Source organism: Sceloporus undulatus, chromosome 4, assembly GCF_019175285.1.
Source record: "Sceloporus undulatus isolate JIND9_A2432 ecotype Alabama chromosome 4, SceUnd_v1.1, whole genome shotgun sequence".
In the NCBI taxonomy this organism is placed as follows: Eukaryota; Metazoa; Chordata; class Lepidosauria; order Squamata; family Phrynosomatidae; genus Sceloporus; species Sceloporus undulatus.
In genome coordinates, this window is record NC_056525.1 from 76,163,415 (window position 1) to 76,188,254 (window position 24,840).

At 41.1% G+C, this 24,840-nt stretch overlaps 2 protein-coding genes across 6 annotated transcripts in view; one reads left to right on the forward strand and one right to left on the reverse strand.

Annotated features, from left to right (window-relative positions):
- The window catches only part of POMGNT1 (protein O-linked mannose N-acetylglucosaminyltransferase 1 (beta 1,2-)), a 35,006-nt gene extending 16,592 nt beyond the window's left edge, over positions 1 to 18,414 (reverse strand). The window contains exons 1-9 of one of the 4 annotated variants that reach the window (XM_042465053.1): positions 18,289 to 18,408; positions 16,774 to 16,898; positions 15,933 to 15,965; positions 14,765 to 14,964; positions 5,331 to 5,436; positions 4,263 to 4,378; positions 3,455 to 3,520; positions 2,926 to 3,039; positions 14 to 131 (exon numbers count right to left, since the gene is read on the reverse strand). In XM_042465053.1, coding sequence (XP_042320987.1) covers positions 14 to 131; positions 2,926 to 3,039; positions 3,455 to 3,520; positions 4,263 to 4,378; positions 5,331 to 5,436; positions 14,765 to 14,878 — 634 coding nt within the window. In that variant the 5' untranslated portion in view covers positions 14,879 to 14,964; positions 15,933 to 15,965; positions 16,774 to 16,898; positions 18,289 to 18,408. Of the gene's footprint in view, positions 1 to 13; positions 132 to 2,925; positions 3,040 to 3,454; positions 3,521 to 4,262; positions 4,379 to 5,330; positions 5,437 to 9,260; positions 10,432 to 14,764; positions 14,965 to 15,932; positions 15,966 to 16,773; positions 16,899 to 18,288 lie in introns of those variants that run through there. The other 3 variants (XM_042465051.1, XM_042465052.1, XM_042465050.1) reach the window with 3 other exon arrangements.
- LURAP1 (leucine rich adaptor protein 1) overlaps positions 1 to 24,840 on the forward strand; it is a 108,117-nt gene that overhangs the window by 44,456 nt on the left and 38,821 nt on the right. For both annotated transcript variants that reach the window (XM_042465055.1, XM_042465057.1), the window contains exons 2-3: positions 2,894 to 2,999; positions 12,625 to 12,747. In XM_042465055.1, the coding sequence (XP_042320989.1) occupies positions 12,718 to 12,747 (30 nt within the window). In that variant the 5' untranslated portion in view covers positions 2,894 to 2,999; positions 12,625 to 12,717. The remainder of the gene's footprint in view (positions 1 to 2,893; positions 3,000 to 12,624; positions 12,748 to 24,840) is intronic.

Here is a 24,840-nt window from a genome sequence, read left to right on the forward strand (position 1 = left end):
ACTCAATTCTGACCTCCTTTCTTCCCCACGAATGTCCACATGTCCCTCCAGCTGAGGGAAGCAGCAACTTGGCTTCCTAGGCTCTTCAGAAGACTCTTTGCTGTGTCTTTAAGGTGGAAGGAGCCCTCATCCTGGAAAAGGAAGGAAAATAAATGCTACAATATACACATGATTATCTCCTTGCCTCCAATCTTTGGAATAATATTTTATTACTTTCAGGAGTAGAAACGGTCTAAGAGACCTCTCCCTTATTTCTGAACTAGTCACAAAGATTACAACTATAACAGCATGGCATGTTTTATTTATAAGCATTTTATAAGATTCCAGTTTCAGAGTATATTCCAGGCATCTGATACACATTTTACAGCATAAAAAGCATAGCATAGTATAGTAGTACTTCAAACCCTCTGGAGTATTTAATACATTAGGACAGAGATAAACAATTTCATGCAAGTAAGGAGAGAAGGAGAGAAGTAGGATTAGGGGAGGAAAGAAACAAGTCATGGACAAAGAGAATGATGGAAAGAGAATGGGAAAAGCTCTTGCTAAATCATTTGTTTAGTTTACTGGCAAGAGTCATCAGTCTCTGTGGCAGCAGCTTACAAGGCAGAGAAGGGCAGAGAAGAAAAAGGAGAATGCACAAAAGAGCATTGGGAAAAATAGAGAGAAAATGATTGCCCTTGTGCACTTTTGGTCAGTAAAGGCACACTATTCCTGGCAGACTGTGCTTGAGGAACATAGTCCTTGAAGGGGGGGGGGGGAGAGTTTCCTCACTTCTGCACCAGAAAGTCAATAAGAATCATTCTACAATTGCAGCCAGTTAGTTCAGCCAGAGCAGAATATGGGTGGACCATCTCTGGAAACTGTTGGGATTGTAATTCCCGCTGGCCCTAACCAGCAGACCTAATACTGAGGAAACCAATGTTGGTGCCAATTAGGCCTCCAAGGAGAGGGCATTTTCCACAATTGGAGTGCCATGGTTGAGAAGGCCCTCACTCACATCCTCACACAGTGTATCTACCTCACTGCCTCCTCCAGTAGACCTCAATCCTCAGGCAGGCAGATATAGGGAAAGGCAGAATGCTGGAAGTTGCAATCCTACAACATCTAGAGGGCCACAGACCAAACCTTCAGTGTCACTTTTTTCCCCTTCTTGCTCCAGCCTTACACTGAACAAGACAGCTATAACCATCAACTATAGCTCACAACTGTATTTTCTAGTCCGAGAACTTGTAGACACCAAGAATTTTGGCCTGAATCCAGTTGCTTTTCTCAAATACAAGAGACCCACTTAGTCAAGTGCTGAATAAGGCAACAGATACGTTAATTGCATAGTTTCACCGTTTCTCCTTTAGCTAAGACTAGCACTTGGATTCAGGCGTATTTTTTCTAGTTTAAGAACTTTGTGAAGGGAGCCTGGCATTATGGTGTTTTGTATTTTTTTTTAAGTATTTTATAAAGCAAATCTAAATCCTTCTTTTAAAAATAATTAAGAAATAATGTTAATGTGAGCTCAAACAAACAAAAAATACAACAACACTTTGAATTGATTTGAGCCAGGCTTATGCAAATCGAATGCAGACTAAAAGAATGCAGCATCTATCAATAATATGTGTAATATCTATATAAATTTTCAGCTGTACAATGAAAGAAGTGTGTAATCACAGGAGCATGCCTATTCTCTTGGATTTATTGAAGGGACATGGCTGCCTATGGCAATATGTAGCCTGAGATAAAGCAGTAAATGGTGTCTCTCTGCCACTGTGTCCCCTTCCTCAAAACCATAATGCTCAGTGCTAACCAGGGTGCCATTCATACTAGAGAATTATAACACTATGATGCCACTTTAAGTGCCATGGTTCCATTTTATAGAATCCTAGGACTGGAAATTTAGAGAGGGACATTTAGAATCCCCAGCCATAGTGCTGTAGTGTCTCACCATATTACAACCCCAGGATTTCACAGGGAACCATGACAACTAAAATGGAATAAAAATGCTACAATTGTCTAGTATGCATGGGTTCCAGCTCTTCCAACCTGAGGCAGAAAATCCCAAAAGAACCCCTCTCTGACCCTGGCAGTAAAAAAACAACGATCCATTTGCTGCTTTTTAAGTTACCCCAAAATTATTGGGCTGAGGGGGTTCTCTAACTTTGTCTAATGATAGAAGATGCTTCTGGGAAGAGCTCCCTTTTTGCTCAAGCCAAGATAACCAGAGATGTCACTGACAGCAGTAAGGAAGGAAGGCAATGTCATCAAGTCCCCCACCCCAGGGAGGATTCAAATTCCCATCAGGTCAGCTGTCCGAGGGAAGAGCAGCCCTATCTGCTGTTCTAGACATTATCTGACCTATACCCAAATTTTCTCAACAGAAGGGTGGGACAATGGGTTCCCCCACTCCCAAGACACCCAGAACCTATGTGTCTTTAATCAGGAATCTTTTACTTTGAAGATTGAAAATCTATTTGCCAAAGACCATCCTAACACCTGACTCTGTTCTGAAACATATTCTGTAATCCAACTTTTACTATGGAAATCCTAGGTCAGTAGCTGTAGAGTTGAGGGTCAGCATGATGTAGTGGTTTGAGCACAAGGCTATGCCTCTAGAGACCAGGGTTCAAATCCCTGCTCAATCATGGAAACCCTCTGGGTAATTTTGGGCAAGTCAGACTGTCAGCCTCAGAGAAAAGCAAAGACAATCCCCCTTTGAACAAATCTTGCCAAGAAAATTGCCTGATAGATTTGCCTTAGGGTTTCGACAAGTCAGAAATGACTTGAAGGCACACAACCAAGTTGCAGAGTTAGAGACATTTTGTTGTGAAAATGAATAGTTGTATATTGCTAACATCTTTAAGACAAAAGGTAATACCATCTGCATTTTATACCTCTAAAGGAGGAAGGCACAGGACTCCAACTTCCACCTACCTTAATTGTGAAGATAAGGATTCGGCCTCTGGCTACCATGTTGAGGAAAAGGACCATGGCTTCATCTTCATGTGGTGAGTAGGTGTCAAAAACCCGCTTTGCCATTACATGACCCTATTCATGCATAGAGAAGGTTGCATTAGATATTATTTGTGAGTAAGCCCTGCTTTAATATGTCATAAACAATATACAATGAGTATTAAATCACATCCAAACTTAACATACCATGACATAACATGAGACACAAAAAGTAGCAAGGTCTGTATGTATATAGCCTATGTGTGATGACAAAATGATGTCTTATGGTAATACTGTTTCAAACATCATACAATGTAGGTACTGTTTATATCATTTGTTTAAGGCAGATGTATTTATTTATTGTCTAGTATGGAAGATCACAGGTTTTCAGCCCTGCTTCCTTCAGTTGTAGGTAAATTACTTTATGCACAGCTTCTGGGGGTGGGGGATAAGAGGAGTGACTTCCTTCAACACATCAACACTGATTTTGCTTTTCAGCCCAATCACTTACTGTAGCCTGATTCAACACAATCACATGGATGCCTCTTCCTTGCTCCCGTGCTTCATCTTCTAAAACCTGTAAAACAAAAGGAACTGCAATAACACTGAATCCTTCTAGCCATCACTACTCCTCCTTCCAGGAACTTCCTTCATTATGTGCTAAAGTTATGTAAACCAGAGTACATCTAAACACCACAGTTAGAGCAATTTGATGCCATTCTAAACTGCTATGGCTCCATTTTCCAGTATCCTGGGTTTTTTGGGTTGGGTAGATACTTAGAATTGTTAGCTAGACAATTCTAGGACATGCCCTTAAACTACAGAACTAGAGTTCTCTAGCTCTCTCACCAAACTACAATTCTCAGGATTCAGGACGATGGAGTCATGACAGTTAAAGTGACATCAGACTGTGGTAACTGTGCAGTGCAGATATACTCGCCTCAGTGACCACAGAACTGCCTTTTTACCATCATCTTGTTTATAGAAACAATTCAGCATGTAGCTGATTGTTACGGTCAAGAGGATGGGAGTAGAGATGCATGTAATAGTTTTTAAAAAAGACACTCCTATAAGAAACAACAATTAAGTGTAACTATATGACAAAATCATTTTAGGCTGCAATCCTAGGTACAACTACTAGGGAACAGATTCAACTGAACACAGCTGAATTAACATCTGAGTAAACACACATAGATGTAAAGCAGGAAAAGCAACTCAGATTCAAAAGAGTGCTGTGCTTTGCTTTAGAGTAAAATATGAAAATGCTTGTTCTCCTGCTTATTCCATCTTTCCTTCTGGCTGAAAGCACACGCCCTCACCGTTGTGCCATCCACTGCTACGTAGACCTTGGAGCGGCTCGAATACACCTCAATATCCAGAACTTTCCTGTTATTGACAGGCCGGCGTGGGATCTCCAGATTCTGTAGGCCTTCATCTAGGGTGGGAAAAACAACATCTTGTGCTTTAACCTTCTTACCAATGCCTCCCATATAAGTCTGCCTGTAGAAATTAATCTTCTTTCTGTCCCACCACCAAAAATGGTGGGATCACAAGACAACTCCTTTTCCATGCCAGAACCTTGAGTGTGAAAATCCCTTGCAAAGGAAATTAGACTGGATCCATAATCGATTATCTTTAGGTTGACAGGAAAAGTTCACTTGGCTTCTAAAGATCGTCAGCCCCAAACAGAAAGCTTTTAGTGCCATTGTTCTTAATTTTACAGCCTCGTATTTAGTTTAGTTTAGTGTTTAAGCTTTGTTTTGTATACCTCACTGGAAGACATTGTCAGCATGAAAAGACAGGTATAATGTGTGTGTATAAATTTCTGAGGTTTGATTTATTTTAAAAAATAAATATTAAAAATAAATACATACAATCAAAAGATCCCTATTCTAAAAGGAGTGCTACACATATTTTTTCACCCTGAAGTGCACATCTTTAGAAATTTCAGTCTAGCTATTTAGTGTTATGTGACATAGATGTGCCATGAAATTACTCTCCTCTGTTTAAAAAATTGTATAATATAACCTTTTAAGAATGATTCTCTACTAGTCTATTTTATCTATTAATTCAGGCTTCCCAGAGGTCTGGGATGGGTTTGAAGATTTGGAAAGTACCATGATGTGACTGCTTGCTTGCCCCACCTGCCCCTATAATACCCTATTATAGGAGTGCACTTCTACTTTAACAGTAATGGTTCCATCATATGGAATCCTGGGGTCTGCAGTGTAAGGAGGGGGATTATGAATTCTCAGCTAGAGAACTCTCATGTGTTGATCAAACTACAACCCCCCAGGATTTGGTAAGATGTAGCCAGGGCAGGTAAAGTGCAATCATAGTGCTATAATTGTGAAAAGGTCCCCAGCCACAGCCCTTCATATCCTCACCATAATCTTGAGCAGACTCCTCCTCTTCATAAGCTGCTCTTCTAGTGTCCAAAATCAACTTGATGTTCACTATGACAGTTACCAGTAAAAAGACTACAGCCCCCATCTGCAAGGGAAAAGTTTCCATATCATTACATAGAAAGGAAAACCTTGGAAATCTGATGCTTCAAATTCTAGTGCTTTGGAAAGATGCTGCATTTCATTCCCAGTCAAAGATGTAGCACTGATGAAACACCAGAACAAAGCTTTTTGGATTCTTTTCCTATCCCTCTCACTTAGTTCTTCACAAGTGAAATGTGGTGTCCACCACCTCAGTTCATACCCACAGGGCCTATTCTGGAATGTACAATATGTGGCTTTCTAGAAGACCACCACTCCCACCAACACGTTAGCACAGCCATAGGTGAAGGAAGATGAGAGTTGTATTCCCAACATCCAGAAGGCTGCATGTTCTCACACTTGCCTTAGACACTGATGGGAAAGGACAGCCCAAGAAATGTTGATACCTGAGGCAAAGAACAAAATGGGGCTGCTTCTATTCCATATATAGAAGCTGACTGGACTGGTGGCTGAATTTTACTTCCACACTGGCAAGGATACTGTAGTGTCTCACATCATCCTGAGGATAGTAGACCACTGAACAGGGTGAAGAACAGACAACTCTGATTTACAACAATGGAGAATGACCATCAAAGGTAGAATGTTGATAGGTTACCAATGATGTTTCACCATCAGCCAAGTAAGGTGGCTGCTTCACTCTGCCTAATGGTAGGGTTGGCCTTCACAGTGCAGTTTTTAGCCTCTTAAAACATCTCAGTCCCACTACAGTTTCCATTTCCTTTGGAGAATGGAACAGCAGGAAGATATATCTGTACCAACTACAGCCAATATCTCTAGTTCTCTCTAGCAAGTAAACAATGATTCTTTATAGAGGTTAAACGCTGGCATTTGGAGATGGTAATCAGGCCAGAGTCATGTGACAAAGACAAGGTGTTCATTCCATTATCAAGCAGTGTTGATTCCAGAGCTTGGAAAAATTCCTTTCTTTGATTCTAACCACCCACTCCTAGACCCAAATCCTTCTGTTACCTTGATAAGTGACCATGCTGCTTGGAGTGATTCTTGAAATTGTTTTAAATAGTAATGTTCAAACTCTAGACAATAAATGACTCAAATCTAGGAGAACTAACTGCTTTATCACATTAGGGGGCAAACAGATTTAAACAAGAGTTAAACGAGAGTTAAACAGGAAATGCCTGATGTTTATCACATGGCATTTCCTGTTTAACTCTTGTTTAAATCCTGTTTGCCCCCTAGTGTGATAAAGCAGTTAGTGACCTCACAAGGATTCTACATAAGTCGGAGATGTATTCTTCTAACTTTGACCAATGGTTTTTAATTTGTTGTTGATGTTTTGATGGAGGGAGATAACCATTTATAAACATACTAGCTTCAAAACAGGCAGCCTGTTTTTGACATTTAGATGTTACTGCCCACCTGATATTCCAAGCAGAAGTTTCCCAGTAAATCCAGACTACCTTGCTCCAAACCAAAAGGAAAAGTAGTGAGAAAAATGTGAAGACAAGAAGAGTGCCTTGAGTAAGAAAACTGAATTCAAACTAGTCTGGTGATCTCAAGGGGATCTTTTTTAAAATCAACAAGAACAACAATCCTAACATCAAACCTGCACATCTCTGGCACCTCTTAAGCTGGTGCTGCAAGAATATTTATATGACTGCTGCCACAGGAGGCAGCTTACAAAAAACATTCTTGGACAAGATGGGCAACACTGTACTTGTAGAAATCCACATATATCAGCTGTCATTTTATAATATGACATCAGTCTGCTACTGACATGACTTTAGGCTAGCATAAACTACAAGTTGATTTTGGGTCAATGAAAACCAGTTATTTGATGGAATCTTCAGTCCCTTGTGTCTGCACAAACTGCAGTAAAATTACCTCAGGTGAACAGAGACTGTACATTTTATTACCTAAGGAACAACTGTTTATGTAACTTGGAAAGCTGTATCATGCACTCTAAGAAACTGCTAACATTTACATTCCCCCTCAAAAACAAAGCCCTACAGTAAGTCTATTTCTTTTATGCATAGTGCATGTTTGTTCCTCTGAAAAAAAGAAGGCGTGAAAGGACAGCGATGGTAACTTTTCTTGCATGCCTTGGCCCTTCTATCAAACAAGACTAGAAAACCAGTCCCCAAAGTCCACTATATAATACATCTTGATTTATTAACTGTGGATATCTAATCCATCCATTCCTATGCTGCTTTGTCCCCTTTTCCCCAAAACATGGTGAAAAATGAAACAGCCAGATGCAGATCTAAAGCTGTGTAATTCTGAGCAAAATCTTAGTTTCTTGAAAATGTGAACTTTTAAAACATGTTGCAGTGAGTTTTCCATCCTTTACAAGACACCCCCCCCCCAAAACATTTTGACATTACAGGAAAAAATAGAAACATATTTTCCTCAAACATCTGTTGAATGGGGAAATTGAGAATTTCGATTCCTACTGCCGGGCTCTTTTGCCTTATAAGACAAAAGTGGATCAAGCCAAACAACTCTCTGGTCCTGCATTCTGTGCCCATAAAGGCCAACCAGATGCCTGTAGGACACTCATAGGCAGGCCATGAGAACAACAGCACTTTGCCACTCATGTCCCCCAATGTAATTGTTACACAGAGGTATACTGCCTGTGCTGTTAAAGGTATTAAAACTAGCAGCCATTGACAGTCTTAGTTCTGTCATGTCTCAGTAACCTTATGGGTTGTCAAATACATCTGTTACCTGCAACCAACTGATCTAAGGACAGTGTATGATGACAAAGCTTGAGGTACTGTGAGAAAAGGAAGAACAGTTACTATGAGGAGATTCATATAGTGCCACATAACCCCAGTCATTTACTGAATAATAGCACTGAGAATGAAAAGTTAGAATAACTGCTTGGCCTAGAAAAGGTTTCAGTTATGTAGCAGTTGTTAAACATCATTAAGTTTAAGCAGAATCTATTTGCAAAACAAATGTGCCTTGGTTACTTAAAATGGCCAAGCTGTCCCCCAAAGCAACACAATTTCCTTGCAAACATTTAAATGGAACTCCCTTCAACAGAACCTCACTTAGTTCTCACTTAGAAACTATCTACTGCAGCAAACAACTACAACCCAACAACCCAGAAGCCTTGTGGCACATTAAATATTTGCTGTTATCATGTGCCTTCAAATTAACGTATGGCAAGCCAATTCTAGGGTTTTCACAGCAATATTATAAGGAGGGTTGCCACTGCCTTCCTCTGAAGCTAAGAGAGTGTGACTTGCACAAGGTCACCTAGTGGGTTTGAATGGCTGAAAAGGGATTTAAGCTCTGGTCTCCTGGAGTCCTAGTCCAACTCTCAAACCATTATATGACACTGACTCTTATTTTAAATGTAACAAGTATTATGTGGCTTAAGCTTTTATCCATTAGAACTCAGTACTAAGTTGTAGGGCTCTACAGCATGTTTAGTTCCCTTCCTGCTCAGACTAGTAACACATCCAAAACCCACAGTAACTATATCACTTATAATTCAGACACTTATGTAGTCTATACAGTCCAGATGATAGAAACAATTTCTTTTTTTTAACTGTCATTTAGATTGCACAGAGAGAAAGAGATACGCCCTTTGTTTCAGATTTATCTCAGTGGGAGCAGCCCTATCCCCACCATTGTTTCCATTACTTTATTATGGAGTAGGGTTTGCAGGAATGTCACATTGCCATAACACGTAAGATGGTGCTCTAATGATCAACCCTCCTAGGATACAGAAATATAGGACAATATGAGTTTCTATGGGAACCTGAACCTGAAGAGCCTGTTCTGTGTGCAATTAAGGTGTCAGCTTTTCTCACAACATTGACAGCTTTGTATTAAACTTACTATTTTGAGATATAGGATCCACAAAAGATATTGAAATCTATTTGTCATGTCTCTGTATTGTATTCTAGATTCTTTGTGAGTAGGAGAGAAGTCGGGTAGATTATTTCCTTTTCTGGGATTTCTGAAGACAAAATGCTTGAGAAATTCATTATTAGTCTCTGAGGTCAATGTGTAGTTTATAAACAAAACACATTTGAACAGTTTGGAGATTGGGAAAGCCATTTTCTATTCCACACTCTTCTACAGTCTTGTTATTACCCTGGGCATGGGAGAATGCATGCAAGGAGAGCTTAAAAAAATTAAGCAAGGTTTTAAAGAAATTTGATTACAAAGTAGGGATGGGGAAAAGGACCATACTTTCTCTAAGAACCCATGATTCACTTCAGAACCAGAGTGGAACACACAGAGACACTAGCCACCTTGCAACCCATCCAGAATCACATAAAAACTGGGCACAGAGCTGCTTTGACTTTCTCATGGTTCTACAATGATAGTCACAATGGCTGCAACGCCACCTCCACACAATCTTCAAAGAACAGAGATCTCACCAGAGTTCGCATGTACTCCCACAAGCAAACAACAGGGGACAAGGAGCATTTGAGCAAGGCCTGTATCATCATTTTACTTTCAAAGAAAACCTCAAGTTGCTGTCTTACTACAGGTCCACTGACTCCAGATCTTAAACGATCAGCTCAAGGAAAGTAGAGTAAGTGGTGGATACAAATTTTGATCAGGAAACCTGAGAATTAAGGGTACACTTTGCTCCCCTGCCACTTCTGCCAGCCAATGGACATTGAGAGCCATGCCCTCCACATATGTATTTCCTCCAATAAACTGATGGTAACATATATGAGGTTGAGGGCAGAGGGGCTTGGAGATGTCTCATACACTAACACATGAGTCAAAGCAGACTCGAGGGCAGCAAATAACAAACAATATGCATATATGACTCTTCTCCCTTATTTAATTCTCACAATAGCCCTTTGAGGTAAGCCAGGCTGAGAGAAAGAGGTCAAAAGTCACTCAATGAGCTCCATGGCTCTTTGGGGATTTCAGCCTAGATCTTCAGTGTAGGTACTTCACCACTCTGGCTTTCCATTCCCTGCCACATCGAGCATGGACTCCTTGTCTTACTGCAGTCACTATTTTACTTCACCTTCTTCTTCAGCATCTAAAGAAGCAAGGAATTATATGAATGATTATGTGAATGAAAACAGCACTTTCCTTCCTGAACGTCTTCATAAGTTTTCATTTGCTAGCATTTTTGTAGCAATCTCCCATTACATAAATAGATCTCTTCTACGAGCCATGCTAAAGGGAACAGAGAGCCAATTAGAGCAGCTAAAAATATATGGGGGAAATAATTAAATAGAAGCATCACAAAGAATCAAGATGAGAGTCTATTTCAAAGAAGCCACATTCCCTCCTTTCCTCTTTTGTTCCACCTCTCATCTGAAATCCATTAGAAATAACAGGCAAAAAGGAGAAATTGACAAGTTGAAAGAAAACATGCACCATGTTGCAAATTCACAAACCTTTTTATGTATGTTTTAAAAGGCATGTGCATTGTCATAGGCCCCATACAGACTGCCAAAATAAAGCTGCTTTGGGTCACTTTGGAGGTATGCTGTTTAAATGATGCATGCATCCTAAGAGTCTGGATGCTGCACCAAAGCTGCACTCCAGTCCTTAGGACTGGATCGTGGCTTTGGCGTGGCTTCCGGACTCTTAGGACACATGCACCATTAAAACAGCATACCTCCAAAGTGACCCGAAGCAGCTTTATTTTGGCCTGTCTGTATGGGGCCATAGTTGATAAGGGATTAGTTGAATAGGCTTCACAATGAACTTCCTCTATTATGAGCACCTCTCTTCTGGTGGACAAACATCAAGACTAATTGACCAGAGGTCAATTGTGAAGGTTCAGGCACAACAGCTGCATTCATCTATGAGATTGTGGGGGCTCACCTATTGGATGCCTTCCCAAAGGAGGTATAACAGCTTTGTTGATTATTAGGCACCAAGCACAAATGTTCGGTTCACCCATTTTAAAATATTTTAACACTACATGTTAACTGTACTTCTATTTGTTACCTGAGGCCTATTCAAACTACAGAATTATAGCTCTATGGCTGCATTTGCAGTGCAGAAATAATTCAGTCTGACATCACTTTAACTACCATGGCTCAGTGCTATGGAATTCTGGGAATGTAGTTGTGTGAGACATTTAGCCTTCTGTATCAGAGAGTTTTGGTACCACAACAAATGACAAATCCCAGAATTCTGCAGAATTGATGCATGGGACTTAAAGTGGTGTCAATCTGAATTATTTCTGCAAGGCGGATGCAACCTACAATCCTGCTTTATCTGCCATGGCCCTGTCCCATGGAATTCTGGGAACTGCAGTTTAGAATGCAGAATTCCCAACCAGACAGCTTCATTGCCTCACCAGACTACAAACAACTGGGAAATCAAAAAGGATGGAACCATGGAAGTGGAATCATACCACTACTGATTGTGCAATGTGAATGGGCTCCTGTTCCACTTTATGGTTCACTGCCATTTTGTGGCTAGTTTTAACTTCTGTGAATTAGCTCAAAATCATGAGAACAAAAATGTTGCACTGATTTTAAATATATAAATAAGTGGTGGCACTTTTCTTGGTGAATCAAGATTTCAACCAGGTGTGTGACTAAAAAGATGCTGTTCTGGTAATGAAGAAAATGCTGTCTCTTCCAAAATATTTATCTTTGTAATTAGAGGGGGGATGGGGAACCTAAGTAACACTTTACAAACTGACAGTTATGGTCTGCGGTATTGGGAAAGGGTTCATTCTGTATTGATTACGTGATGATGCATGTCTCTAAATTTGGAAATTGCAATAAAGAAATAAAATGTTAAAATATAATGTAGAAAAAGTAATTTCTCTCAAACCAGGGATGGGCAGAATGTGACCAGTGGGTTGCATGCGGCCCCTGAATCCCACTTTGGTGAGCCTTGAAGCCCCGAACTAGTCCTTCCAAATTTTTTAACTGGCATGATTTTCAGGCATTTTTTGCCCCCAGGCCAACCTCCCAAAATGTGAAAACTCCCTCACCTCTATAAGCACACCAGAACCCCATACTATCCCCAGATAGTATAGCTTCTGAAGCCAGAATTCCTACCTGAAGTCCCCCACAATAGAGGTCCTCCCTCCAGACCAAGTATTCTTTAAGACATCTGGGTTGCTGGCCCTTGCATGTGTGATGTGAACCTGTTTCTACATTCATTCAAGATAACTAGCCATGTTCAGTTGTTAGCTAACTGTATTTACTCAGTCTGTGAGGAGAAGGGAAGCACACTTGTACTTTTCCCACCTCTGCAGTTCCATCAGCTGCCTACATGATGGAGGCTCTCCATGTGAACTGGAATTCTCATTTTCAGAGGACCCAACTCAAGTAGACAGTATACATGGATAATGGAAGGTGTCACTTTCTATGTGGATGAGGTAAGAAAAGTGACAATGGAGAGGATGGTGCTAGCATGTTCTTTTCTCTTGTGAACGGAATAAAAATGCAACAATGACTGAATAGGGCTTCTGTTTCTATGAATGTGGACAGATCTTATTAATAAGCAGTTCTAGGAGCCTTTCTGGATGAAAGATGGAATATAAATATTCTAACTAAAACAAAAGTTATATTCTCCCAGTAGGGCAAAAATGAGCAAAGTGTGGCCTTTGGGACCCCTAAGTGCAATCCTCGAACCACCCCCACAGAAATTTTAAAAAGAATTTGGGCTAAAATTTGGATGATTATCCCTTCCGTGAAAACTGGCCAAAAGCCCATCAAACCACTTGAAAATGTGATGGTATGCTTCACCCAACCCTCTAGAACCCTCAAAGCCATCCAATAAGAAAAAATAATTAAATAAAGAAAAAAATGTCTGAAAATCAGTGAAAATGGCAGCCAAGGCATCAAAAGGCACCATTGCAACCTGGAGGGTGTGGGGGAGGCCCCATTCACAGTTGTTCATCTCTGCTTTAGAGAAAGGCTCACAGCTCAGTGGTAGAGCACTGAGTTCAATCCCTAGATGGCCCCTGTGGTTCCTTCCAATGATAAAATTCTCTGAACTCCTCTTTAGCTGCAGTCATTTAAACATTAAGAACTAATACAGTTAAGAGCCACTTTGGGTTCTGTGCAAGTACAAAGATGGGATATAAATTAAATAAATAAAAAATATTGACAGAAAGTTGAGTGTTTGGATTCTGCCTTGATGGACACAGGCTCAAATCCTACTTTATAATCAGAACTACTTGGCATCTATGGATAGCAGCTCTTGTGGCTGCAGTCATACACCTAAAGAGAATAAATCCCAATGAACTCAACAGGCCTTACTTCCAAGAACATGTGTACAGAATTTCATGGTCCGTTTCCACTCGCTGTTTGAAAAATATGACTGTAAGATGAAATAGGTAAAGCCCACAAAAGTTTACCAGTAGCCACAAAGTAGAAGTGATGAATAGCCCTTTGTTAGTGCCTTCTTAAATACTTCCTCTGAAGTGCACGCAACTGGCTTGCGGTCAAGGAAACTGAGCTAAATGGACAGAACTCCTGAAATACTATATAAATGATTCATAGAAACCATTTCAGAAGAACTAATGCACTTGTCTGTGGCAGCAAAGAGATAAAAATATCCCATGGCATTTTGCTGACCCATACTTAGCATAACATGAGTTTTCATATGCGTACGCCTTTGTTTGAACAACAGCCCATGCTACATTTATTTATTTATTACAATAAAGTAGCTGGCTTGCAAAGTAACACAAGATTCTTTTTTCTAAAGAGCAACATTAGAGAACATACTTGTTCATGTCTAGATTGTTTACTCCAATAATTACTTTTTATCCTCACCTCCTGTTCACAGTAACAGTAGACACTTTCAGTTCCTTGATTTCAGAGGAGCCATAATTTAGAAACATCCTAGTGTATCACATCACTTCCAGTAACTAACATGTTTTATTTAGCATAAACGTTCATGGATTCTAACCCCTTCATCAGATATGATGAAAGGGATCTCACAAAGTCCCCCCAAATTTAAGCAAAATAAAACTTGGCACCTTTTAAGGAATCACAAGATTGGTTTTGCTGCAAAAGAGTGGCATGGCTCTTCTGTGCCCCCATCCCACTAATGCAGGAGCATCTGAATCCCACAGTCTTCTCTAATCCTAATTGATCATTATACCTGTGGCCATTCACACTATTCTGTTATAGTGCTATTATTAGTGCACTTTAACTGCTCTGACTGCATCCTATGGAATCCTGGAGTTTGTAGTTTCATGAGGCATTACAGTGCTCTGGTTGAGAATTCTAAACATCTCTCCTTAATCTGTAGGTCCCAGATTCCACTGGATGAAACCACAACAGTTAAAGTGAAATAATAATGTTATAATTCTGCAATGTAAATGGAGACCTGTTATCATTTTGGTAACCTGAGCAACAGAAAAGAGGGACAGGTTCTCTTCTCACCTGACACAGTCTCCTTAGTGCCCTCTGGTTTGTCAGCTTGTACTTCCAGGCCAGGTACCAGCTGCGCTTCTTCCATGGCTTGGCTGGTTGGTTGGGTTTCCATTCATCCATCATAGTAGGCCAAAACAATTGGTAGCGGACACCTGCAAGAACTTGCTCTCAGCATCTGCTCTTCTCTAGTTGCACACTATCAATATAACCTGGCAAGGCACAGAAAAGAGAAGCCATTGAATTGCTGAAAGGCAGACCTGACCAGATCCCATTCTGAAAGTCTGAAGACCCACTTCTCTGACAAAGCAGCTCAAGACCTATGAAAACTCTGGAGGGGGAGGGGAATGCAAGTGTGCACAAATGTTTAATTTACATAATCTATTTTGCTTACAGTATGTGGAAGTTAACAAAATGTGATAGTTTGGCAAGGAGCAGGGTAGAAGCATTTGCAGGTTCAGAGGAATGATGGACCATGGTGAAGAAGGTAAGCAGAGGAACAAGGATCTATTATTGCCCAAGGCCTACTTTGATGATGTGCAGAATCTCACCAGTGTGCAAAAACAGGGGGCTCAGAAGCATGAAATATTTTGTGTAGGTGCTAGAGACTCTCACCACAGAACATCTAAGTACAGGACAAGAGGTGGGGTTGTGATACAGCCATTAGAACAAATGTATTCTGTCTTGCTCCTCAAAAAGATACACAGTAGAGCAAGGAAACCTAACCTCTTGCCTATCAACCCTTGGGTGCGGAGGTCTTCAGTAGGTTTCAGGTTAGATCTGTTAACCATAAAATAAAATAAAATAAAATAAAAAAATCCTCCTCCAATTTCCTTTCGGCTACTTTGAAAACTGTGTTTAAGTGCACTTCTCTGACATAGATTTTTCCCCCAATTCTTAAAGCAGTTTATAATCCAAAATTAAGTTGAATTCCACTGGATAAAGGAAGAAACACATATGAAAAAAAATCCATGAAGGCTGTTTAAGCAGTATCCCCAGCCTAAGAAGTCTAGCTGATCCAGTAAAAAAGCATAAACTAGCCAATTCTAAATTTTTCATTCTGGGTCATCACCTCAACAGAAAGAGAACCACTACATAAATTTCCCTCATTACTGCAAACAGCAGTCAATTACCCAAATATGCAAAAGCTATTGGGTGAAGCTCTCATAATCTCACTCACCTGTACACACTTTCCCATTCCAGTGACTTTACACTACAAAGGAAATGGAAGGACCATGGTTCAGTGACAGAGCATACCCTTTGTATGCTAAAACCCCAGGTTCAATCCCTCAAACAGTAAGGCTGGTAAAGGCCTCTACTTGCAACCTTGAAGAATCACTGCCAGTCTGTGGAAGAGGGCTGGATCAACCATGCCATGTTGGAAAGCAACTCTCAGCACTGGCTGTACTGACTAGGATTGATGGGTTGCAGTTCAACAACAACCAGCAGGTTGCTGGTTACTACTGCTGCTATAGGCCAGTGATTCTCAACTTTGGTCCTCCATATGAAGCCCTGGTCTGCTTGTCCAATGATGAAGGATTCTAGGAGTTAAAAGTCCCAAACACTTGAAGGACAAAAGTCCGAGTACCATTTCTGTTGATCAGTGTTCCACAAAGTGGTGTTCCCTGGATGGCACCATTGGTTGTTGGTCTCTGGTAAGTTTCCAGGAAAGAAAGAAAGAATTGTAGCCAGTGGGCAGAAATCAGTCCATTGCATACTGGAAAAAAAATAATTCCTGGTCCTCCACATCAGAAAGCCTGAGAAGAGCAGCTAAAGGCAATACTGGGCTATGTAGGTGAGAGGTCTGATTCGGTGCAAGTAAGTATGAACAGATGGAAGTGTCTCATGTTTTTGCCAGCACCTAAGTACATATAATCGGCTTAACCCAAGGACAAATTCCCTACCCCTAATCTTAAAACAGGAGGGATTGGGGTGGAACCTGCAAGCAATTGCTTTCCTGAGCCATTTGGCTGGCCATAGGTCCTGCATAAAAAAACAAAGCTTATGAAACAATGACTTACTAAACAGCCATATTTTTCATGTTGAAAGTTGAAAAGCCAAAGCGAAGCTGGAGAATGATATTATATTCCATCATCCCCTATCTTCAACAGTCTGCAAAGTGATCTTGTAGAGCCTTTGAGACGAACTGAAAGAGAGAAGTTGGTGGCATGAGCTTTCGACCAGGGCTTCTGGAGGATGAAGTCTAAAACACATAGAGGACCAAAGCTGACAATCTCTGGTCTACAGCAGGTGGGAAATGAGAAGCCTACTTGTTGCGCTGAGAGTTGCTTTCTAACATGGCATGGTTGACCCACCCTTCATCCACAGGTTGGCAGCGATTCTTTAAGGCTGCAAATAGGGGTCTTTGCCAGCCTTACCTTTCAATACCAGAGATTGAACCTGGGGTCTTTGGCAGACAAAGTGTGTGCTCTCTCACGGAAAGCTCATGCTGCCAACTTCTCTCTTTCAGTTGGTCTTAAAAAAGTTTATCACACTGGGGCTGATTTCGGCATTAAAGAGAGATTAAAGCATATTTAAAGTGGAAACAGCAAGTAATTGCTTGAATGATTATCCCACGCAATTGCACAAATAAAGTGATGTCAGAAATGCATTGGCACTGAAATCCTGAAAGTAAAAAAGATGCGTCTTAATACTTCTTCATGACCGCTTTAATGACGGGGTTTGGGGCAATCTTGTTTTTCTGGGATATTCACAAGATAAAACTCCTGATCTCCTTTGTGTGACAAATTTCTTAAAGGCGCTATAAGATTTCTTGGCAGAAATCTTGACCCACAGTGTAACACAGACACATTTCCAACAGCGGGTCACACTCCACGCTTGCCTTCCTCAGCCTAAATATAATTCAGGACATTTATGCGCAGTGGGAGCAGATACCCTTAAACCCAAAGGAAGACAAGGTGCTGCAAAGCGGAGGATATTCGAAAGAGAGAAAACATGGAAGAACATGACTACAGAAAAACTAAAAACACTAACAGAAATGTAAATTCCTGCTCCTGAGCTGTACTCCAAAGCGAGGACATTTTGGAATTCCTCCTGGAGAGAAGACAGAAAGGGAGGACCTGTCCTGGAACAGGAGGTCCTCTGATCACCCTCTTTATGGGTTGGTGGGGGGGGGGGGGGGGGGGGCCACCTGTGAAAGGAGGAGCCTGAAATATAGATCACAGGCAGAGGCAGCAAACTTGTGAGGGGGGATACATACTGTAGGACTAATCCGGTTTGGCACCGCTTTAACTCTTTTTCTGGCTCATGGCTATGGAATTCTGGGAGTTGGAGTTTGTTGTGGGGCCCAGAGCGGATCGCTCCGGGCCCACAACAAACTCCAGCTCCCAGAATTCCATAGCCTTAAGCCAGAAAAAGAGTTAAAGCGGTGCCAAACTGGGTTATTTCTCCAGTGTGGATGCAGCTCAAGCGAAGGACAGGAGGGTGGCTGAGTGACGCTGCAGAGTGGATCCTGGAGGGATCGATCCGATCTGGGGGATCCCTCCTGGATCAGGGATCTAGGGGGATCTACTCACTGGCTTCCCTGAAGGTGCCCAGCCAGGCACTCCGGTCCTCTCCAGCATGGCAAGGGCGCCTCTCCCTTCTCCAGCCAGGGACCTTTTCCACTGGAGTGGAGCTGACGTCCCTGCCTGCTTCCGGCGGAGAGACGGTGCTGAAAACCTCCCCTTAAAGGAGCAAGGCCAGCAGCAGCAGCAGCAGCAGCAGCAGCAGCAGCAACATGATCAGCATCTGCCATGCAAAGGAGCCAAGCCACCGTTGCAGAGGGGGAATTGGCTGCCCAGCTTCACCTTCAAGAAGAAGCAGCCCTGGGCTTACCTTTGCAGCCTTTCTAGCTGGAGGCCCTCCTTAGTCCACACTGGAGAAACCATTCGGATTGACACCGCTTTCATTGCCCTGGCTCCATGCGGTGGAATTCTGGGGATGGTAAACAACAACAGTAACATCTTGGGGTAGCCCTGTTGGCCCTATAGCAAATCCAACAGCATCCAAACAATGATACTTTTGTGGGGCCACCCAAAAGGCACAATTCCATGTTTCAAAAGTCACCCTGGCTTCTTCCTCAGGCAAAGAGGAGGGGGCGAAATACAAACAAAAACCCATCAGTGATTTTGCCCCAGATCTGGACACAGGGCTCTTTAAAGCACTTGAAGCTGTAGAGATGTATAAACTTACACAACCATTGGATGGGAAACCAATAGGAAAAAATAGAGGAAGAATGGGAATTTTGGGGGGGAGAAAAATTACAAAGAAAGATGGATACAAAAACCAGAGATATGAGAATTAACACTATTATTATTATTATTATTATTATTATCATCCTTTGGATGTATAAAGGTAATATAATGATGTTACCCAGGATATAAAATACAGTTTATTCATATGGATACAAATATGGGAAATGTTTATATAACTAACTGTTGTTTGAGGATTATCTCCTCTGCATAATAAGACAAGAATCAACAAAGGACAAGGCACAATGCACTTGGTGCAAGCTTTCGAAGCTCCATGGCCTTCTTCTTCAGGCAAGATGTTACAAACCAAACAGGAGGGGGATAAAACAATTGGAAATGTTAGTCAAATGCCTACATGTTGTTTCAGTCCTTAATAAAGATGATATACTTGGGAGGATATGTTTAGTGCAGGCAGGCTCCTCCTCTTCCTCCTGGCCATGTGACAGAAGGGAGATTTTTATAGACCAGGAAATTTAAAGTCTATTTGCATCTCAAGAGGAACCCATCTTTTGCAAAAAAAAAGTTGAAGATGTTAGTCATAGGCCTGCAATTTTTGTTTCTGGTCTTAGTGCAGATGGTAGGGAGGGCTATCTGTAGGCCAGCAACTTCCCCTTTGGAACTGTGTATCTTGGGTGGCCCCATAAAGGTAATGGAAGTTATTGGATTTCCTATATGGCCAGCATGGCTACCCCTAAATGTTTGGGTTTTTTTTAACCATCCCCAGAATTCCACCACATGGAGCCAGGGCAGTTAAAGCAGTGTCAGCCCAGATGCGGTCACTGGGAGATTCTCAAAAGTCAAGGAAATTTAATGTCCATATGGATTTCACAGATGCCTCGTGTAGTTTGAAAGACCTTTGAGTTACGGCAGAAAAGAACTCACAGGACTTTGGAGGGCCACAGGTTCTCCAGTCCTGTCCAAGAACTTTAAAAGCTTGATCAAATGTGAGAAGTGATGAAGTTAAGTATCAGCCCCAGGAGTTATGTTTGTATCTATTTAATACAACCCACCATTCTCCTGGCATGGAGCACAGGCGATTTACAAAAAAGTACACCTAAAAATCATACTAATACAGATTTTAAAAGTACAAAGTTAAAATGGTTTAAAACACATCTGGTACATTTTTTTAAAAAAAGAAAAGCACACCTCATTAAGAAAGCTTTCTGTCTAAATAGAAAAGTCATTTACCTGCTGGTGGAAAGAGATCAGAGAGGGGCCAAGCAAACCTCCTATGGAAGGGAATTCATAGAATCAAAGAGTTGGAAGAGGCCACAAGGCCCATCCAGTCCAATATCCTGCCATGCAGGAACTCATAATCAAAGCACCCCTGAAAGATGGCCACCCAGCCTCTGTTTAAAAACCTCCAAAGAAAGAGACTCTACCACATTTCAAGGGACTGTGTTCCACAAGCTTGCTCTAGCCTCAATATGACACCCCTTCAAATATTTAAACAGGCCTATCATATTGCCTCTTAATCTTCTCTTCTCCAAGGAAGCTAAACATACCCAGCTTCCTAAGTCTCTCCTCATCCTGGGAGCAGCTATAGAGCTATGGAGAAGGATGCCCCTTGCATCTTCACTAGACATGCTGAGACAGGAGAAAAAGCCCAGCTCCATCTTAAAACAGGCGGGCTCAATAGCAACTACTTCAAAGACATGTGTTTTAATCCAGCTAGAGGGATGTATTATATCACATCAGAATATTTTCTCCTCAAGTGTAGTATCACCTGTTCTAGCTGGATGTGGCTTGGTTATTCTGTAAACTTTGTTGAAGGCCAATAACCCATAGCAGGGTGGATTGCAATTCCCATAATCTCTCCTCATTGGCTATGCTGCCTAGGTCTGATGAGAACTGCAGTCCAGCAACATGTGGATGGCCATAAATTGCTCATCTCAAGCTATAGCATGTCATTTTCTGAGTGAGCCTTACTCCGCTTCAGCTTGAAGAAGCAAAGGGATGGCAAGGTCTCCACCAAATTCTCAAGACTGAGAAGGTGTTATTGTGCATTTCTGAAGGCAGTGCCAAAAGAATAGCCATATAAAGGAAAAGATGGTCTGCAACTGGCATTACTTTCTAAAATACACAAACTGAAATTTGCATCAGTAGCCAAATACCATAATCTCTATCCCTGTATTTGAGACCAGATCCATTAAAGCTAGGCACTTAGAGGAGATGGACAAGTTTAGGCGATGCTTGTAATAATTAATGGCCAGTGTAGCCCTGACAGAGTTCAACTGAGCATTTAGCTATGCAAGGTTAGCCCATAAGAAGTGGCTGATGTTGTGGGATAGAACAAAACTATGGCAATTCGGCTTACGAAGGTTTTTCGGGTTGCGAAATTAACCGCGGAACGAATTAATTTCGTAACCCGGGGTACCACTGTATTGGCTCACTACAGAGCTGGCTGCAACAAATTGCTACATGTTAAAGTTTGTTGCTACAAAGTGAGAGGCAAGAAACAAGATAGGAAGAAAATCAATTTATTTGAGATGTGGTGTTGTAGAAGAGTGCTGAGGATACCATGGACAGTCCAACAGATAAACAAGTGGGTCCTAGAGTAGATCAAGTCAAAAACCTCCCTGGATGCCAAGATGACCAAACTGAGGCTGTCATACTTTGGACTCATCATGAAAAGGCACAACTCATTGGAAAAAACAATAATGCTAGGAAAAGTGGAGGGAAGCAGAAAGAGGGGAAGGCCACATGCTACATGGATGGACTCTATTAAGGAGGTCATGGGTATGAGTTTGCAGGAACTAAGCAAAACAGTGGAGGACAGGGAGTCTTGTAGATGTCTCATTCACAGGTTGCCATGGGTCGAAATTGACTTGAAGGTGGTCAACAACAACAACAACAACATAAGGGTGAGATGGTCTTGAAATCCTCCTGAGGGAGGATAAGGTTTTCATTTAAATTGGTGAGAAGTTTTCAAGTCATGTATATTTATATTTAAAGACACATCAGGACTGCTGCTGTTATTATGTTATGCTGTTATTTCTTTCTCCACATCTGAGCCTATATGTTAAACAGCCTGAGAATGTTCTTGAAAAGACTCTTTTCACCAAAGGTACTTCAGCCCATTCACACTACATAATTTTAGCATTATGGATCTGCTGTAACTGCCATAGCAACATCCTGTGGAATCCGAGGGTGTGCAATTTAGCGAGAGTTACGTACCTAAAATTCTCAACCAGAGAGATCTGGTATTCACCAAACTAGACACCCCACGATTCTATAAGATGCAGCAATGGCATTTCAATTAGAAACATAGGCTGCATCTGCACTGCAGAAATGATGCAGTTTTACACAGCTCTAACTGCCATGGTTCAGTAATGCGGAGTTTGGGAATATGTAATTTGTTGTGATACCAGAATTTTGACAGAGAAGGCTAATTATATCACAAAACAGCAGGTCCCAGAATTCCATAGCATTGATTGATGACAGCTAAAGTGGTGTCAAATTATTTTATTTCTGCAGTGCAGATGGAGCCATAGTGCTATAATTGTGTAGTGTGAAAGGGTCCCAGATCTGATGGGGATGAAGAAAACAGATAACAACAAAGTTAAACCTGTAATTTGGATGTTTTTAAAGAACAGGAAGAGACAACTTTTAGGGACAGGATGGGGATACCATTTGATATAAGTTACAAAAAGGAATGAAGAGGTTGGAAGATCTCCTGCTATAGGACAGCCTTCACCAGTCTCATAGTACCCAGACTTGCTTGTCTCCCACAGTTCCAAGTGAATAATGCCATTATAAGCATTGTAGGTCATTGGGGGTGGGGATCCAGGTTGGAGGAAGACAACTTTAAAAGAACAAAAAGAGTTCCTTTGAAAAAGCTAGTAACAAAATGTGCTCCTGTAAGGTCAATAGTGGCAACCTCTGTGCTATTCCTGTAAGTTCCATGACCTGACCAGCACTCACATATTAATCAATGAAGTGATTAACAATAACTTACTGAATAAAATCATTTCAGTTGTTAATGTTTATGATAGTGAATTAATTTTTCAATTCCCAATTTTCAAATTATTAAATTAATTTTCAAATGAAACATTCCAAGGGGAAACATGGCACGTGGGGAACTGTTGGCTTTGGTCCAAAACACACTGCAGAAATAATCCAGTTTGAGACTGCTTTAACTGTCTTGGCTCAATGCTAGGGAACTCTGGGAACTAGTTTTGTGAGACATTTAGCCTTCTCTGTCAGAGAGCTCTAGTGCCACAATAAGATACAGTTCCCAGCATTCCCTAGCACTGAGCTAAGGCAGATAAAGTAATCTCAAACTGAATTATTTCTGCAGTGAGTTTTGGCCCTTTGTTTCCCTGTCAAATTACACTCAACAACTAGCTGGGAACATTATTCTGATGGGACACAAGGTGCATGTTGCCTGTGCATCATGCTTTATTGGTGGTGGCAGGACCTGTGGGTGATTCCTCAGGAGCACAAAAATGGCTGTAATGATATGTAGCCCCAATCATTTTAGAGCACTGAAATGAAATGTTGCAAAATGTTGAAGTTCAACTAATTGTAAAACCTTTCAGTTCAGATTTGGATATCAAACTCTGATGGTTAAATTCAGCATTTTAAACTACAGTTTTATCATCAGAATTCAACCGACCTGGTTGGGGATTTTTAAAAAACAACAACCAATTAACATAACAAGCCATCACCTAAAATCAGGAGTGAGAATGATGTGACCCTACAGATGTTGTTGGACTAGAGTTCCCAGCAGCCCTAACGAGCATAGCCAAGGGTGAGTCATGCTTGGAATTGAAGTCCAACAATATCTGCAAAGCTGCACGATCTGCTCCCTTGTCTAAATCGGCCATGTATTTTGGTGGAAATAATAGAATTGAACAAGCTTATTTAATTGATAACAAGCCATTGAAAAAACTGGAATTAGACTGGGAACTGAAAGGCACATATGGAGGGGGGTGATCAGGTCTCAGTATTTTGTAGTTTGAATAATAAAAGTATAACTTATTATGTGAAAACAATGACTCTCAATGGGGAACTTGAGTTGTAATCCAAAAAAGTTAAATTTCCAAGCTCTTTAAGTTGGTGAATCTGCATGCAGAAATGGAGGTGAGGTGTGTGGGCTGCTGAGAACTTATACAGATCCTGGACACATTAATGTGAAGAATAGATGGCTTGCCAGATGTTGTTGGATTTTACTTTGCATCATCCCCGATTAATGGCTATGCTGGCTGGGACTGATGGGAGCTAGGGGTCCAACAACATCTGGGGTTACCACTGGTTCTGTATTCTTGAAACATGCATCCAACAGAGGTTTGGATATTATTTAAATTGTGTGTATGTATGTGTGTGTATGTGCTCTCAAGTCACCTGTTATGGCAACCCCACAAATGTCATAGGGATTTTTTAAAATAGTAAACTCAGAAAAACAGCACCAAAAAAATAAAACAAAATAAAAATCATACGGATTTCTTAGGCAAGGAATACTTGGAAGTAGTTTTGCCAGTTGCTTCCTCTGAAATATAGCCTGAAGTACCTGTATCTTTCGGCCTGTGAGGGAAAAAATAGGCTTGCCCAGCTCCATCAGAGCTAGCCTGAAGAAGAGCCCTCCCTCTGGTCCATCTGCCTTGGTCCAGGCCTCAGAGGGAGAGAAGAACCACTGGACCTCATCCCCTTTCCCACCACCATTCCCTTCTCCTTTTGTGTTGTGTCTTTTAGATTGTAAGCCTAAGGGCAGGGAACCGTCTATTATCCCCTCTGTTGTAAACCGCTCGGATTCCCAGTTATTGGGCGGTATATAAATAAATCCTATTATTATTATTATTATTATTATTATTATTATTATTATTATTATTATTA